This window comes from Podarcis pityusensis (genome assembly GCF_964106645.2).
Source record: "Podarcis pityusensis genome assembly, chromosome: 6".
In the NCBI taxonomy this organism is placed as follows: Eukaryota; Metazoa; Chordata; class Lepidosauria; order Squamata; family Lacertidae; genus Podarcis; species Podarcis pityusensis.
Window position 1 is genome coordinate 7,110,747 of NC_138030.1, and position 17,361 is coordinate 7,128,107.

Consider the following 17,361-nt stretch of genomic DNA (forward strand, 5'->3'; position numbering starts at 1 on the left):
ATCCCTGAGCTCTGGCCTTACTAGCTAGGGGTGATGGGAGTTGTAGTTCAACAACATCTGGGGACCCACAGGTTGAGAAAGGCTGCTCTAGAGTTTTCAAAGTTCATCGCTGCTTATCAGACTGAACACAGCGGTTTCAGTGGTTGGGCATAATGAACTCCTAGCCCAAGTTTAAGAAACCCATGGCAGTCTAGATGCTGCTGGTCTGGTGTTCCCATCAACCCTGACCATTGGTTGTGCTGGTTGGGGCTTATGGGAGGTGGCTTCAAACAACATCTGGAGGACCAGAGGTTCCTCACCATGCCTACAGCACCCGGCACTCCCAGGAGGTCTCCCCTCCAAGTACTAACCTGTCTGGACCCTGCTTAGCCTCCAAGATCAGGGCGGTTTGCCTAGAGACAGGTATGCCCCCCATGTCATAGCAGTTTGGTGCACCTGCAGCAAGCCCTTGTGGAAAGTGCTTGTTGGTGATGCTCTGGTGAAAGAGTACACCAGCCATTAGCAGTGTCTCTAGAGTCTGCTACATCTGTGCTCCAAGAGTGATGGTGCCTTTGCCCTTCCACAATTGCATCTCTTTAGAAACAACGACTGGGTCTCCAAGCTCCCTCTGCAAAGCAGGCTTCTCTGTCCCATCCCTCCCCCCCCCCCCCCGCTTGCTGATCTTTGGGTCCTGAGACACACACACACACACCCCGCCACCCAGGGAAAACGAAGAGTTCCTGCTAATCAGGCTGGGAGCCAAGGCAGAATTAATGAGGAATCTGCTGTGGAGAGCAGAGCCCAACTGGGGTCGCAGTTTGGTTTTCGGATGTTGTATGTGCATCGTAAGCTGGGAGGGTGGGAGTTGGCCTGTCAGACTGCCTTAACTTAATTGGAAACATATGTCCGTGTGTGTCCCCACCTCCTCCTTCCTCCCCCCCCCCCTTCTCCTCCTCCCCGTCCCTCAAGGCTGGGAGATTTCGGTCTGCTTCTTTGCAGCTCAGAATCTGGGGAACTTAACATCCCTGCAAACACCATGCTGGGCAGAGCCGCAGGCCTCCTCCCCAGCATCTACCTGGTGCTTCTCTTACCTGTCTCAGCCAGCTCCTGCCCCAGCCGGTGCTTATGCTTCAGGACCACAGTCAGATGCATGCATTTGATGCTGGAAACCATCCCTGAAGTCCCACCACAGACCAATGTCCTGTAAGTACCACTTTCCTTTGGGGAGTCTCCTCTGGGTGTTAAACTGTGTGCACCAGTTTAGCGGAGTGCCGCTAGAGCCGGGTTTGGGATCCGGAAGGTGGGAGGGTCAAGTTCCACCTCTGCCACAGACCCGCGGTGTGGCCTTGGGCAAATTACGGTCTCGTGGTTGCAGCTCCTTGCCTCTACATGGGAGAGTGGACCTACCTTGGGGAGTTGTTGTGGCACCAAAGACATTTACATTTCTGGAGAAACTATTGGAAATTATAAGTTCCCCAAGGTTGTGTGTGTGTTTGTGTGTTACTGGTTACAAAGCACTGGAAGTTGCTTTGCAGAAAAGAATTCTGCAAACATGGGGAATGAGCAAAAGCAATATTATTCCTACGGCACCGTTCATGCACCAAGCACTTGAGAGAAGAAGCAGGAAAAGAAAAGGTCTCTGTCTCCAAGGAGTTTACAGTCCGCCGTTTCACATGGAAAGGAGGAAAGCCAGAGCTTAACAAGGGAAGAATGTGCAGAAATGCACTCACCATGTTTAGGTTTTGCTGCGGTTGGTGGGGATGCAGACCCCAGGGTGGGGGTAGTTAAGCAAAGGATTTGCAGAAAGGAGGAGATGTTTGAAGGATGTTATAAAATAGCATGCACTTTTAGCGTGGAAGTGGATCTTTATGTGACTTGAAAGGTGGCTTGGGATTCATTTGTTCAGAGCATCTATTTCCTTCCAAGTGCTTATTCCATGTCCTGGTCACAGTCCCTTGCTCATCTGCTTTCAAATGTGGGGATTTTAAAGTGGGGGCCCCAAGCAGGTGGCCTCGTCTAAGCAACCTGAAATGAGATGTCAGCTGGGGGAGTCCTTCCTCTGCCTTGTTCCTTGGAGTGTGTTTGTGTGTTTGTCTGCGTTTGCGTGAGTCAAAGGTAGACATTTTCACGTGAAAACGACACAGCTGTGATTCCTTCATTGCTGGATGTTGGGCTTAGATGATCCTTTGGGGCCATTCCAACTCTACAATTCTGTGACAGATGCCCTTGTGCATCTCCCACTCATTTAAATGCATCTCCTTGTAAAGAACTTCTGGGAAGATTGTGCCCAAAGTTTTGATGCCGCCGGGCTGGGGTTGGGTAAAATCCTATCGTCAGAATAGCCTATCCTTCCTGCGGAAAGTGGAAAACTCCGCTGTGTGTGTGTGTGTGTGTGTGTGTGTGTGTGTGTGTTCATTCGTTCAACATACGCCACTCTTGCATTTCTAAAAGCAAACACATGTGCTTTCTAAACTTCTTTGCACTTTCAATGTTCCAGTTTCCTTTATCTTTAAGCCGCAGCTTAACGTTCGGAGGGTGGGGTGCAGACAGAGCGAATGAACACAGTCCTCATTGAACCAACTTCAGCAGAAATATACAGGGGTACCTGTGTGTAAATCTGCAAAATTCCCAAACGTCCACTGGATTGGGTGTGATGTACGTGTGTGTGTGTGTGTGTGTGTGTGTGTGTGTGTGTGTGTAGCTGAGGAAGTCCATGCAAAGTGGCTGGGAGAGGGGAGCAATGGGTGAAACTGACACGGCTGGAGAGGAAGGAAGTTGCCTTAGCAAGTCTGGGTCTGAGTCTCAAACTCCCAGGATGAAAGCACAGGGTAGGGGGGAGTGTGTTTCTATTGCCAACCAACATCTGACAGAAGGAAAATAGGTACACTTGTTTTCAGCTAAATGAACAAAAAGGTCCATAGTATAGTAGCAAGGAAGCCAAATGGGCAAGCCACATCCAGGGTGTCTGCCAGCCCTTTTTCAGAAACATTAGCTGTAAAGCGCACGTTTCAAGCTACCAAGTGCTCTTCCACATGCTCCTGGCATAGATGTGACTGTGGAGTTTCTTGTTTTGCATTTTTCGGTTCAAGGTTCGTGTAGCATCTCAGCCCCCTCTTTAAACATAGGAAACTGCCTTATGCAGTCTCAGCCTATTGGTCAATCTAGCTTGGTACTGTCTACACGGGCTGGCAGCAGCTCCCTAGAATTTTCTGGCAGGGATTTTTTTCCAGCTCTGTCTGGAGACGCCGGGGACTGAACTTGGGACGTTCTGCATGCAGGTCAGATGCCCTACCACTGAGCTACAGCCCTGCTGTAAGTTGGGAGAAGCAACAGCCCTGAATAGGAGGGGAGGCAAACTTGACCCCAATGCCTACCGCAGGTTTTGCTGATCTATCAAATCAGCATTAAACACTGTTTACAAAAGGCTGTCGTAGGGACGCAGGTGGCGCTGTGGGTTAAACCACAAGCCTAGGGCTTGCCGATCAGAAGGTCGGCGGTTTGAATCCCCACAACGGGGTGAGCTCCCGTTGCTCGGTCCCTGCTCCTGCCAACCTAGCAGTTTGAAAGCACGTCAAAGTGCAAGTAGATAAATAGGTACCACTCCGGCGGAAAGGTAAACGGTGTTTCCGTGCGCTGCTCTGGTTCGCCAGAAGCGGCTTAGTCATGCTGGCTACATGACCTGGAAGCTGTACGCCGGCTCCCTCGGCCAAAAAAGCGAGATGAGCACTGCAACAACCCCAGAGTCGGCCACGACTGGACCTAATGGTCAGGGGTCCCTTTACCTTTACCTTCTACAAAAGGCTGTCAGGGGTAAGTCCTCTGTTTGAAGATTTCCATTTGTTTGTTTCATTTATATACCACCTTTATCTTCTCAAGGGGGGTGTATACGGTTCTCCCCATTTCACCCACGCAACAACCCTGTGATGTTGGTTAGGTTAAGAGATGGTGAGTAGCCTAAGGTCACCCAGTGAGCCTCATGGCCGAGTGTGGATTTGAACCCTGGTCTCCTGGGCCCTAGTCCAACACTCTAACCATTATGCCACACTGGCTCTCATTATTATCATTTATTTACAAAGTGCTGTCCAGACCAGGTCTAATTTAAAAGATAAAGCACCCCAAGAAGGCCTTGTAGTTGCCCATCATTCTGAAGCACCTGGGCAGCAGACTGAGCAGGTACGCTTAGTTATTTATTTCATACAATGAAGACACCGATTGATTGTAAAAAAAAGAAGAGAAAAACCTCAAAACGTTTACCCAAATAAACCATTTTTCACTTGGCATGTGGACCCCACTGTAGTGAGATGCATCATATTCCTCTTCAAATCATTACTTTATTTCTTTATATACTGCTGTGTCATTAAAAACAACAATGCCAAAGTCGTTTACAGCAGTAAAGTAAAAGTAAAGGGACCCCAACCATTAGGTCCAGTTGTGACCGACTCTGGGGTTGCGATGCTTATCTTGCTTTATTGGCCGAGGGAGCCGGCGTACAGCTTCCGGGTCATGTGGCCAGCATGTCTAAGCCACTTCTGGCGAACCAGAGCAGTGCACAGAAACACCCTTTACCTTCCTTGCCAGAGTGGTACCTATTTATCTACTTGCACTTTTACATGCTTTCAAACTGCTAGGTTGGCAGGAGCAGGGACCGAGCAACAGGAGCTCACCCTGTCATGGGAATTCGAACTGCCAACCTTCTGATCAGCTAGTCCTAGGCTCTGTGGTTTAACCCACAGTGCCACCCTCGTCCCTACAGCAGTAAAACCGTGCAATAAAAACTATATTAAAAAGTCAGATATCAATTAGCCATTACAGACAGTGGCTTAGCATGAGTGACATTTCTTCATCAGTTCTCCAATGGACTGCTGTAACTTGGATTGTGTACATTTTTGTTCCAGGAACCCTGAAGTTCCTTAAAAGCTGACCAGAAGTTTCTCAATAGGGAGGGAGGGATAATTGAGAAGGTGTTTCCTGGAACCAATAGGTTTGCTTTGCAGAACATCTCCTATGGGTCCCTTTTTTGGCAATTAAAACTGCGGGTGCAGGAGGGAGAGCAAGCGAGATTGAGATGCAACAGCCGTGGAGGAAATGGTTAAAGCCCCTCTAACCCCATGCCAGGATTAGGTCCCAGTCTGGATTAGGACCCCTGCACCTGCAACCCCCTCCCGCTTTAGTCAGCATGGGGTGGAGCTTATTATCAAACCACAGAGCCTAGGGCTTGCCGATCAGGAGGTCGGCAGTTCGAATCCCCGCGACGGGGTGAGCTCCCGTTGCTCAGTCCCTGCTCCTGCCAACCTAGCAGTTCGAAAGCATGTCAAAGTGCAAGTAGATAAATAGGTACTGCTCCAGTGGGAAGGTTAACGGCGTTTCCGTGCGCTGCTCTGGTTTGCCAGAAGCGGCTTAGTCATGCTGGCCACACGACCCGCAAGCTGTACGCCGGCTCCCTCAGCCAATAAAGCGAGATGAGCGCCGCAACCCCAGAGTCGTCCGCGACTGGACCTAATGGTCAGGGGTCCCTTTACCTTTACCTTTTTACCCCACGCCAGGATCCCAGTCCGGATTAGGTCCCCCGCGCCTGCAATCCCCTCCCACTTTAGTCAGCATGGGGCGGAGCTTATTATCAACAGCACCTTCATGAGTCAAACACTGGAATGACCTGCAAACCAGTACAAATACTGCAAAATGGTACAAACACATGTAAGTTACAGTGATACCTCGGGTTAAGAACTTAATTCGTTCTGGAGGTCCATTCTTAACCTGAAACTGTTCTTAACCTGAAGCACCACTTTAGCTAATGGGGCCTCCTGCTGCTGCCGCGCCACCAGAGCACGATTTCTGTCCTCATCCTGAAGCAAAGTTCTTAACCCAAGGTACTATTTCTGGGTTAGCGGTGTCTGTAACCTGAAGCGTATGTAACCTGAAGCGTATGTACCCTGAGGTACTACTGTACTACAATTCGCACGTGCTCAGCGCCTGACTAAGGAGCAGGAGAAAAGCCTGTTGTTGTTACAGGACTGAGCCTGCATATGTACTATATATATTTAGAGCACATCCCCCCCCCCGAAGAATCTTGGGAACTCTAGTTCGCCCCTTACAGAGCTAGAATTCCCAGCGCCCTTAACTAACTACAATTCCCAGGGTTCTTTTTTTCTGGAGGGGTGCTTTAAATGTACAGTGGTACCTCAGGTTAAGTATTTAATTCGTTCCGGAGGTCCGTTCTTAACCTGAAAGAGTTCTTAACCTGAAGCACCACTTTAGCTAATGGGGCCTCCCGCTGCCACCGCGCCGCCGGAGCACGATTTCTGTTCTCATCCTGAAGCAAAGTTCTTAACCCGAGGTACTATTTCTGGGTTAGCAGAGTCTGTAACCTGAAGTGTATGTAACCTGAAGCGTATGTAACCTGAGGTACCACTGTACGCTGATCAACTGTGAATCATCCAGATACCCACCAGCGCACAGCTGTCCTGATCTACAGCCTCCGTTCACACAGAACGTTACAGCGTGGTCCAACAGACTTGTGTGACTCCTCAAATATCTCCCAGACTCCTTTACACCACACAACCATTCTGTGGCTGATGCCTGGGGGAGTGCCTTGCCAGAAAAGTCAATGTGGGAAGCAATCCCTGATCAGAAAAAGTCTGAACACCACTGTCCCCTGCTCTCATAACACACACACATACCCCTGCTGCTGCCAATTTTTAAACGTCTTCCTTGGAGAAGCAGTTTGTATGCAAAGCCGGGTCAGGATCCTCGATTCTGCGGCCGCATATTATTCTGGCTTCCACGCATGTCCTGCCCCTTGCAGCTGGAACATGCAGAGGTCCTGCCTCCCATTGCAGACTGAAGCCAGCAACCCGCTTAATGAGAAATCCCGCTTCATCCCAAAACAGAAAGGGCAAATGGACAGAGAGGTCAGCGCTGAAAGTATGTGATGGATATGTGTTGGCTGCGGCCTGTTCCTCCGGAGCAACAGCAGCCCAGATGTCATCTGGCAGGACGGAGCCAACAGCTTGCAGAAAAGCAACAGCTGTGGACCGTTTGTGCAGGCAGTAACTTTCGAACCAAGTAGGTCTTCGGCCATTTGTCTCGTAGTGTCACATTTGGGTGGTGTTTTTTTTGGGGGGGGGTTTAAAGTCCAGGTTTAAGGATATATGGAAAAGAGAGGAATATCCGGCTGGAAAGGTGGTGGCAACTCATAGATCCTATGCTGGTGAGATGTAGAAATTAGCCCAGGCATGGAAAAATTGAGAAGAGGAAAAGAGATTCTCCTTCCCTCATAGCGCTAAAACCCATGGACATTCATTTTTATTTTTTTTTATTTTTTTTAGTTCTGTGTGTGTCAGTTTATTTTATGTATTTATATTATGTCCCAACACACACACACACACACACACACACACACACACACACATATATATATATATATATATATATATATATAATTGGTTTTCACATATTACCTTACAATACAGATGCACCAAAGCCAACACCATTTCCTCCCCATCCCCCCATACATTTCCATTTATATTTCCTCAGTCCATCATATTATTATTTTCTCCTTCCTCCCACTTCCCTCCGCCCCCACTCAATTTCCTCCACATTACACAATTTACAGTAATCTTTGCATTCCACAGTCTTCTCAACTCATCTATATATTCTTATTATCTTTCCTTACAAATTTTTCTTCCATCCAGTACTTCACATTTTAATATAGGCATATTAGCGTATCTTTTTTATTTTTTATTTTTTGAGCAATATTTTGCCATATATTCATCAAAACATTTCCACTCCTTTTTTAAATTTTTGATTCGACGGATTTCTTATTACAGTGGTACCTCTAGATGCGAACGGGATCCGTTCCGAAGCCCTGTTCGCATCTAGAAGCAAACGTAACCAGTGTCCGCGCATCTGCGCGTGCGTGGGTCACATTTCGGCGCTTCTGCGCATGCGCGTGACATCATTTTGAGCATCTGCGCATGCGCAAGCGGCAAAACCCGGAAGTAATGCACTTCGTTATTTCCGGGTTGCCACGGAGCGTAACTCGAACGTGTTCATCCCAAAGCACATTCAACCCGAGGTATGACTGTATAGCAGTTAACTTTGCCAAAATTAAATATTCATTTAATTTACAAATCCATTCCTCCTTTGTAAGTATAGTTTGTGACTTCCACCTAGCAGCAATCACTATTCTAGCAGCTGTACTTGCATATAGAAAAATTCTCCCCCCCCCCCCAGACATTCATTGAAGCTGAATGTTGGAAGATTCAGGGCAGATGAAAGAAGATTCAGGAAAGATAAACCATGAAACTCACTGCCACAGGAAGCTGTGACGGCTACCAACCTGCATGGCTTTAAAAGATTGGATAAATTCATGGAGGAGGAGTAGAGGGCTCTCGATGGCTTTGTTCTGCCTCCACGATTGGAGGCTGCAGTGATTCTGAACACCAGTTGCTGGAAACCACAGGATTAGAGAGGGCTCTTTTGTTCAAATTCTGCTTGCGGGTGTTGCAGGAATTTATGTATAGGTTGGGGGGGGGGGTTGCCCCTCCAGCAGGTATCATGCACATGCAGCCTACTACCAAAACCAGCACAATCACTTTTGTGACTTTTGCGATTTGTCCCCACAAAACACTTCATCACCGTTTCTTCCTGCCTATTCAAAGGGCCTTTGCTGCACGATACCAAATGTGACAATTCACTGATAAATGTATCTGTGTACTGGCTCACAGAGGGACGCGGGTGACGCTGTGGTCTAAACCACAGAGCCTAGGACTTGCCGATCAGAAGGCCGGCGGTTCGGATCCCCGTGACGGGGTGAACTCCCGTTGCTCGGTCCCAGCTCCTGCCAACCTAGCAGTTCGAAAGCACGTCAAAGTGCAAGTAGATAAATAGGTAGCACTCCAGCGGGAAGGTAAACGGCGTTGTCGTGCGCTTCTCTGGTTCGCCAGAAGTGGCTTAGTCATGCTGGCCACATGACCCGGAAGCTGTATACCGGCTCCCTCGTCCAGTAAAGCGAGATAAGCGCCGCAACCCCAGAGTCCCTTTACCTTTACCTTTTATGCACATCCCGAATTTCCATTAAGGCCCTCAAAATGATGTACACCAGCCTTTGACAACCTGGCACTCCCCAGGTATTTTGGACTATAACTCCCATGAGCCCCCGTCAGTGTGGTCAGTGTTCAGGGATGATAGTATTTGTAGTCCACAACACTGTGCTAGGCAGATCCTTACTAGTCCCTAGGGAATAGGGAAACCCAGGTGGGCAGAGTAATGATAATAATAATAATAATAATAATTCCCATTTTACAGATAGGGAACTGAACCTGCAATAGGATGTCTCCTGCCCATAATCACCTATCACTCTCCCTTGGCTCATTCTACATCCAAAGGTCTCTTCCATTTAAATACATCCTCCTTTTTTTTGGCCTTGCTGTTACCACAAAGTACAGAAAATGTTTTACTTAGAAATAATTCATTTGTGGAGTTCGAGAGCCTGACGCTGGCACACAGCCACCTCCTGTATTCTGGCCCCTTCTTTGGCTCCGCTAAACCTTCTAATTAAAATCAGGTTCCTCTCCTGCTGTTCAACCTGTGCATTAAACTAACCAGATAAAAATAAAGACAAGGTATGTGTGTGTGCGATGCGGGGGGAGAATGTGGAGATGGGAATTCACTTAACATTACTTAGGAAGTTTCTCTCATTATTCATTTATTTGCCTTCAGTTTTGGCCGCGCCAGTCTGCAAGAAGTTCAGGGTTGCAATGACTGCAGTAAAACTAAGTCCAGACTGTTGCTGATTCGCAGGTGGGATTCACTCGCATACCGGTGAATTAAGCTTGTGCGATTAAAGAGGATTTGGCACTCTTGCAAAAAGCAAGCCTGCTTCCAAAAACACACCACTCAAGTTATTTCCAGACTACCTGTTAATTGAGCATGGCCCGTTTTGCACAATTTTTTGCCAGGAGGCAAACACAAGTATTCAGTGGGCATATAAATTCTGATTTGATTGCAGGGAGGTTAGACAATGTGCATGGAAAAAATTGTTTATTCATTTTTGTTTTTGTTCTTATTTTTATTTTCATTACATTTATATTCCCCTTTCATCCCAGGAGCTCAAGGTAGCATATATACCGTATTTTTCGCTTTATAGGATGCACACACATTTCCCCTTCATTTTTGGAGGGGAAATGGTGCGTCCTATAGAGCGAAAAATACGGTGCTTCTCTTCCTCCCCATATTATCCTCACAACAACACCACCCTGTGAGGTGGGTTAGGCTGAGAGTGAGTAAGTGGCCCGAGGCCACCCAGTGAGCTTGATGGCTGAATGGGGATTCGAACCCCAATCTCCAAGGTCTGACACTTGTTGCAGGAACCCACCCACCCCCATCATTCAGTTTGTACAAACTTGGCACACACACACACGACATATGCGATGCTTCTGTTATAAATTCATAGAAAATCACCCGTACATCGGATCTGTACCGTTCCACTTTTATTTTGCTCTATGAAGGAAGTACTATCAAAGGGGGAAGGTTTGATACAGGGCAGCCATAATCCCTTGAGCGTACCAACACATCCGCAGGAGCCCTACCCAGTTGGCATGCCAACCTTGATGGTCCTAGACAGGAGACCATCACACTCACAAAGAACCTGCATATGCGAGTGGATTCAGAACGGGTTGGAACAAAGGGCAGTGATCAGCTCTTCCCTCTGGGGACAGGAAACTGCAAACTCCCCTTTGTCCTCTGGAAAGTACTCATGGGGAGGGGGAAAGGTGGAATCGGCCAGGTGAGAAGACACTCAGGTTACCACCACAACTCCTCCCTCAACCCCTCCTTTTTGTGATGTGTCAATGATGTAGTTGTGATGTAGTTCTAGGGGTGTAACATGGGGATTAGTAGCTAATAAAAGTTGGGGTCTCCTTTTGTTCAGGGCTTCCATCTTGTTCCACCTGGTGGCAGGTGGGAGTCCTGTCACGACAGTCTTCAATAAAGACCAAGCCTACTGGCTGCTGTTTTGCTCTGGTATTCCTGGCTGGTGTCCTTGTTTTTTATCCAAGGGAGCCCTCAGATTTCTCCGTCAACACACTCTAACCACTACACCACACTGGCTGCCTTCGTTATCCCGCACATTGTGGTGCATGCCCCCCTTCAGTTTTCTACTACAAAAAAGGCAGGTTTTAGGTGCATCGGAACACCAGATCAACTTTGATTTGGGTCCCACCTGGAAAGAGCAACGATCTGCGAAGTGCACTCAGACTTTTGGCAGAACGAAAAGCGACAGGGGAAACGCACACTGGAAAAACCAGTGTTGCCTAGCATCCCGGCAAACTTTGTGCCAACAAGGCAGAGTGAAGGCTCAATAAATCTGTCACCTGGAAGAGAGCGGAGATACTGCAACCTGAACACAGAGCAGAGAGGGGTCAATTCCAGATATCCAGGACTTTTGCTGTGATGCCTAAGGTCACATCCCAGCCCCAACAATAAGTTTAAAGTGCTCTTGTATACCACTTTAAACAGGTACGGCTTCCCCTAAAGAATGCTGGGAACTGTAGTTTGTTAAAGGGTGCTGTAACCCTCCAATGTTTTGTCTTTGCCCACCTCCCATGGTGCACTATTCCATTGTCTCTTGAGGTAGACGGGTGCCAACAATATTAAACAATGATATTGTTAAATAGTGGGAAGACATAGCAGCCGACGCAGCGATTTCTCCAAAGCAGCTCTTTATTTGTAAGCTGGAACAGAACTGAACAGCAAACAGCTCAGCCGGCCTGCTTTTATAGGCAGCCGGCTGTCAACATTGTAGCAACAACAACCCAGGGTTTCCCGCCTAAAGTAACTGATGTGGACCTGAGTGAAAACTATATACATGATAATCCTGGTGGCCAGGGTGAGAACTTCAATACATAACAGATATACCGGTAGCTACAATTCCCAGCATCCTTAACAAACTACAGTTCACAGGATTCTTTGTGGGTAAAGGTAAAGGGACCCCTGACCGTTAGGTCCAGTCGCAGATGACTCTGGGGTTGCAGCGCTCATCTCCCTCTACTGGCCGAGGGAGCCGGCGTACAGCTTCTGGGTCATGTAGCCAGCATGACTAAGCCGCTTCTGGCGAACCAGAGCAGCACACGGAAATGCCGTTTACCTTCCCGCTGGAGTGGTACCTATTTATCTACTTGCACTTCATGCTTTCGAACTGCTAGGTTGGCAGGAGCAGGGACCGAGCAATGGGAGCTCACCCCGTCGCGGGGATTTGAACCACCGACCTTCTGATCGGCAAGTCCTAGGCTCTGTGGTTTAACCCACAGCACCACCCGCGTCTTTGTGGGTAGTGACTGTTAAAGATATATATGAGTTCTTTACAAATCAGGGCAGATGTGACCTAAGGACTGTAAACTTTCTTCCACTTTCTCCTGCCCCTTTCCAGGAAAGTTGAGCGGTGGGGGTTGATAGTACAGAATATCTGGAAGGTTCTAGCATGGGGAAATTGCCCCTAGGGCAGTGGTGGCCAAACTTGGCCCTCCAGCTGTTTTGGGACTACAATTCCCATCATGCCTGATCACTGGTCCTGTTAGCTAGGGATGATGGGAGTTGTAGTCCTAAAACAGCTGGAGGGCCAGGTTTGGCCACCACTGTCCTAGGGCGTACAACAGGTCCACTGCCCCCCCAATCAATAAAAATAAATAAAAATACATAGCTGAGGTTCTGCCCCCCCCCCGTAACAAAGGCCAGCCTCCCCTAAAATCCTGGCCACGCACATTTAACAAGCCGCTGTCAAGAGAAAAATCAGCATTTCCCTATGTGTAAGTTTATGTGCGTGTATCTATACTTTCTTATCTCTATGGTTGCTCAATACCCGCTTTGCGCGGGCGGGGCCGAGAGCCGGGAAGCCCTCATTAGCATTCGTTGGAACCATGATGCATTGCGCGCAAGGGAGCCGGTTTTCCCTCCGTGGTTTTCGTCGTTAACGCTAACGGCTTCTACTACCGCAGGAGAAACATTGGAGCAATCTTTTTTTTTCCTTTTTCACCTATAAAAAGTGTTTCTCGGGGCGGGGAAAAGAGAAAATACAGGATCACCGTAACCTTAGTGGCAGGCGCCCGCGCAGTGATGGGGCTCGTCGGCTTGTAGAAAGCATACTCTGGTTTCACCTCAGATCGTATAAATCTTTCGCCTTTTACTAAAGATTTCCGTGGGGAGGAACATTTATGAGTTTTCAACTAATTTTTTGAGGCCTTGCTTCGGCAGGGCTGCGTTTATGTGTCTAAAAAAAGAAAATATGCCTTTATTTCTATTTGAGGTGCACGGTTTTCGGTGCACCCTCCTAACGCTTCCGAGAACGGAGTGTGTCGATATTTTCCTTTCTTTGCTATGGATTTTATTGCACCTCTTTGTATCCATGTTTCCTGCGGTCCCATAATGCAGGCAATCGTGGTTGGGGTTTCTCAACCACCATGTGAGCAGCACACTTGAGCATGTGCAGAGTGTGTTTGTTTGTTTGTTTGTTTGTTTGTTTGTTTGTTTGTTTGTTTGTTTGAACTGGGTTTCATAAACATGAATAATGTTATACAAATAAGTTTCCCCATGTCATTTGTATAGCACAAAAATAGCATAATAAATGTGGGAAAATATCTGCAACATATGTTTCGTTCCTAGTGGTCAATATATAATTTCTTGGTTTATGAATTGAAACAATTAGGAAAGTGAATACTTGTATTTCCTTGGTTGTAAGAGAGGCTGGGTGTGGCTGTAGTGAGAATTTGTTTTTGTGTGTGAGCAGGGTGTGAGAGTGTATTTTTGAATCCGGTTAGACAGATTGTCCTCACCATGGTGAACAATTGAATGCAGCAACCCAGGCTTCTCACTCTTCTATGTTTCTCTATAAATCCTCCCTTTCCCTGCCTCCAATTATTTTTACTATTACCTTGAGTCCCTGTCAGGGGAAATAAATAAAAAAATAAATTTACACCCCTCCTTTTTCCCATACAGGGATTCAAGGCGGGTTACAGATAAAAATAAGAACAGAGGAGGGGGAAAAAACAACCATTAAAAAACACTGACAGAATTAAATCTCTCCCATCTATTAAAAGCATATAGTTAATTATGGTAAAAACAGCATGGCGTCAGCCCTTCCATCATATTTATTTTTTATTAAAATCATTTCTGCAACTGCCTTTCTTTTCAATTAACTACCAGGGTGGTTTGCAGAACAATAAAGCAGCAGCAATACCTAGCGATATAGCAATAAGATCCAGATCGGTGATTAGCAATAAATCAATTAGCATTGATCACTGCAGTATGAGAAACCCGGAGGCCGTATGAAAAACCAGGAAAACGGTTTGGAGGTTTGCTTCACCTCCACTGTAGACGTTATACCTGGATAATCTGGAAATTAGACCTTTGGAGTCTTCGGGGTGAAATCAAAGGTCGATTCTCTAGATTCCTGCATGAATATAATTCTGTGATTTGATGTGGTTTAACCATCACTTGTGAAAGGGCATTATCACGCTGCTCAGCAACTGTTGTGCATTTTTAGCTTTCAGTGTCACTGAAAAACCCTACACATTTTGTCAAGAAGTTCAGGAAAGGAGGCCTCCACACATACAAACAAAATTACACTGCTCTGCTGCAGCCTGGAGACCTCCAGATGTTTTGGACTCCAATTCACATCAGCCGCCCAAAAAGCATGGCCAGCAGTAAAGGATAATGGTCACAGGTTCACCATCCCTGCTCCCATGGGCTGTGCAGGGCAGTAGATCATCGCCACTTAAGGGCTGTCACATGGAAGAGGGGACAAGCTTGTTTTCCCCTGCTCTGGAGGGTAGGACTCAAACCAAGGGCCTCAAGTTACAAGAAAGGAGATTCCAACTAAACGTTTGGAAAAACCTTTCTGACAGTAAAGATAAAGGTAATGGAACCCCTGACCATTGGGTCCAGTTGTGACCGACTCTGGGGTTGCGGCACTCATCTCGCTTTATTGGCCGAGGGAGCCGACGTATAGCTTCTGGGTCATGTGGCCAGCATGACTAAGCCGCTTCTGGCGAACCAGAGCAGCGCACGGAAACGCCGTTTACCTTCCCGCCAGAGCGGTACCTATTTATCTACTTGCACTTTGACGTGCTTTCAAACTGCTAGGTTGGCAGGAGCAGGGACTGAGCAACCGGAGCTCACCCTGTCACGGGGATTCAAACCACCGACCTTCTGATTGGCAAGTCCTAGGCTCTGTGGTTTAACCCACAGCGCCACCTGCGTCCCATTCTGACAGTAAGAGCTCTTCTAAAGTGGAATGGATTTTTAAGCAGAGGGTGGGTGGCCACCTGTCATGGATGCTTTAGCTGAGATTCCTGTATTGCAGGGGGTTGGACTAGATGACCCGTGGGTCCCTTCCAGCTTTGGGGTTCTATGATTCTAGAATGGCTAGAGCTGGTGCAAGCCAGGGCCCTGTTGCCTTTCTCAGCAGAAGGCCATACAACACCAAGAATAAGGTGTGAATAAGCTTCTAGGGCAGTGGTGGCCAAACTTTGCCCTCCAGTAGTTTTGGGACTACAATTCCCATCATCCCTGACCACTGGTCCTGTTAGCTAGGGATGAGGGGAGTTGTAGTCCCCAAACAGCTAGCGGGCCAAGTTTGGCCATGCCTGTTTTAGGGGAAGCTCAGAGCAAGAGAATACCTGGCTCTGTTTGACTTTGCTTCTGCATAATTGAAATCGCGTAAAATGGGGAGCACCCGCTAAACACCCTTTAAACGCCCTCTCTGGCACCCACTCTTCAATCTGTAGCAAAAATATTGTATTCAAAAATATCCACAGCTAGATCTGAAGCTTTTTCAGGAGGCTGGAGGACCTAAGGGGAAGTGGCTGCTGCTTCTGCGCTACCTCCTGTGCCAGCTGTTAAGCGGGGAGGCTGAGCAGCCTAAATTAGGCGTCAGCAAACTTTTTCAGCAGGGGGCCGGTCCACTGTCCCTCAGACCTTGTGGGGAGCTGGACTATATATTTTTTTTGGGGGGGGGGGGGGATGAAAGAATTCCTATGCCTCACAAATAACCCAGAGATGCATTTTAAATAAAAGCACACATTCTACTCATGTAAAAACACACTGATTCCCAGACTGTCTGAGGGCCAGATTTAGAAGGCAATTGGGCCAGATCCAGCCCCCAGGCCTTAGTTTGCCTACCCATGGCCTAAGCAAAGCCCCGCTGGGCCTCCAGTCTTTTCGGAGCTTCGTCTGCCCTCACTGACATCTTCTTTGGGTTCCGGGGAGGGTCTCCTCATGAGCCACAAGGACTCTCCAGTTTTGGATTTCCAGCTTTGGATTGAATTATTTATTTCCCAGTGCCGTGCACAAGTCGGTCGCACGTAAGGGGTGTGTGGAACACCTGTACCAGGCTTTCTGCAGAGAGTATTTTGGAGATGCATTTAGATTTCATGTGTGGACCTGATGTCCGCCACCTCCTGCACTCTTAGAGCCCACATGTGACTGATGGATTGAGAGAGTCTCCTTTGCTTTCCAGGGATTTGCGCTTCAACCGCATCAAAGCCATCCAGCCTGGAGCCTTCAGGAATCTGAAGAACCTCAACACCCTGTAAGTGCTCAATCTTCTTGTACCTAAAATGGGAATCCAAAACCCAGAGGCGCAGCTTAGCTTTGCTCTGTGGGCCGTCCGATCCAAATCTGACAGAAATAACCCCGCTGGCTCGCGCACACAGAGGCGAAGTTCAGCAACGGTATGCTGGGCGGCTTTCAAGCCAACTTTATTTTTGGCTCTGGCCTCCGTAAGCAGTATCACCTGCTCCGTTGTTTTTGGACAGGTTCGAGTTTGTGTCGGATCTCAGATTTTAAACAGCTGAGGTGCTTGGCTCCAGAAATTGCTGGATCCTCGGAGCACTCTTGGCGAGCCGAGGTCCTTTCAGGATAACAGCACATCTGCAGGCGCCCGGGATGAGTTTGCTTCGAGCGACTTCCATGCTGCGTTCAATTAGGAGGCGGGGAATGAATTAGCACTTGGTATAATCCTACATATGGGTCTGTCGCAGCAGAACCCTCCAGCTACAACCACGCTTCGGCTCGCTGGCTCAGTCCTTGCTCTCTTCCCAAAGGACCACCCCAAAGGGCCATCGCCCTTTGGCACCGATCCTTTGGCAATCACCCCGGCACTTTTTCTGGCTCCAGTCAAAATGCCCCAACCCAGATGTTATTACTGGGTGGCTGCAGTTTCTGGCAGTGGTGCTGCAAGCAGGCTGCTATGGGCTGATGGTCCTCACTGCAGAATGCAAGAAAGTTTGGAGGGGCTGACGGTTTAAAAACGCAATCCTGTGTGAGTGCCTGGAGGCAGTTGGAGGATGGATAGTGGATAACAGATTGAGGCTGAATCCTGACGAGACA

At 47.9% G+C, this 17,361-nt stretch overlaps 1 protein-coding gene across 3 annotated transcripts in view; it reads left to right on the forward strand.

Moving 5' to 3' along the window:
- LOC308479948 (peroxidasin homolog) overlaps positions 1 to 17,361 on the forward strand; it is a 73,632-nt gene that overhangs the window by 2,839 nt on the left and 53,432 nt on the right. Inside the window, exons 2-3 of one of the 3 annotated variants that reach the window (XM_081010999.1) lie at positions 1,080 to 1,182; positions 16,490 to 16,561. In XM_081010999.1, coding sequence (XP_080867125.1) covers positions 1,130 to 1,182; positions 16,490 to 16,561 — 125 coding nt within the window. In that variant the 5' untranslated portion in view covers positions 1,080 to 1,129. Of the gene's footprint in view, positions 1 to 843; positions 1,183 to 16,489; positions 16,562 to 17,361 lie in introns of those variants that run through there. The other 2 variants (XM_081010998.1, XM_081010997.1) reach the window with 2 other exon arrangements.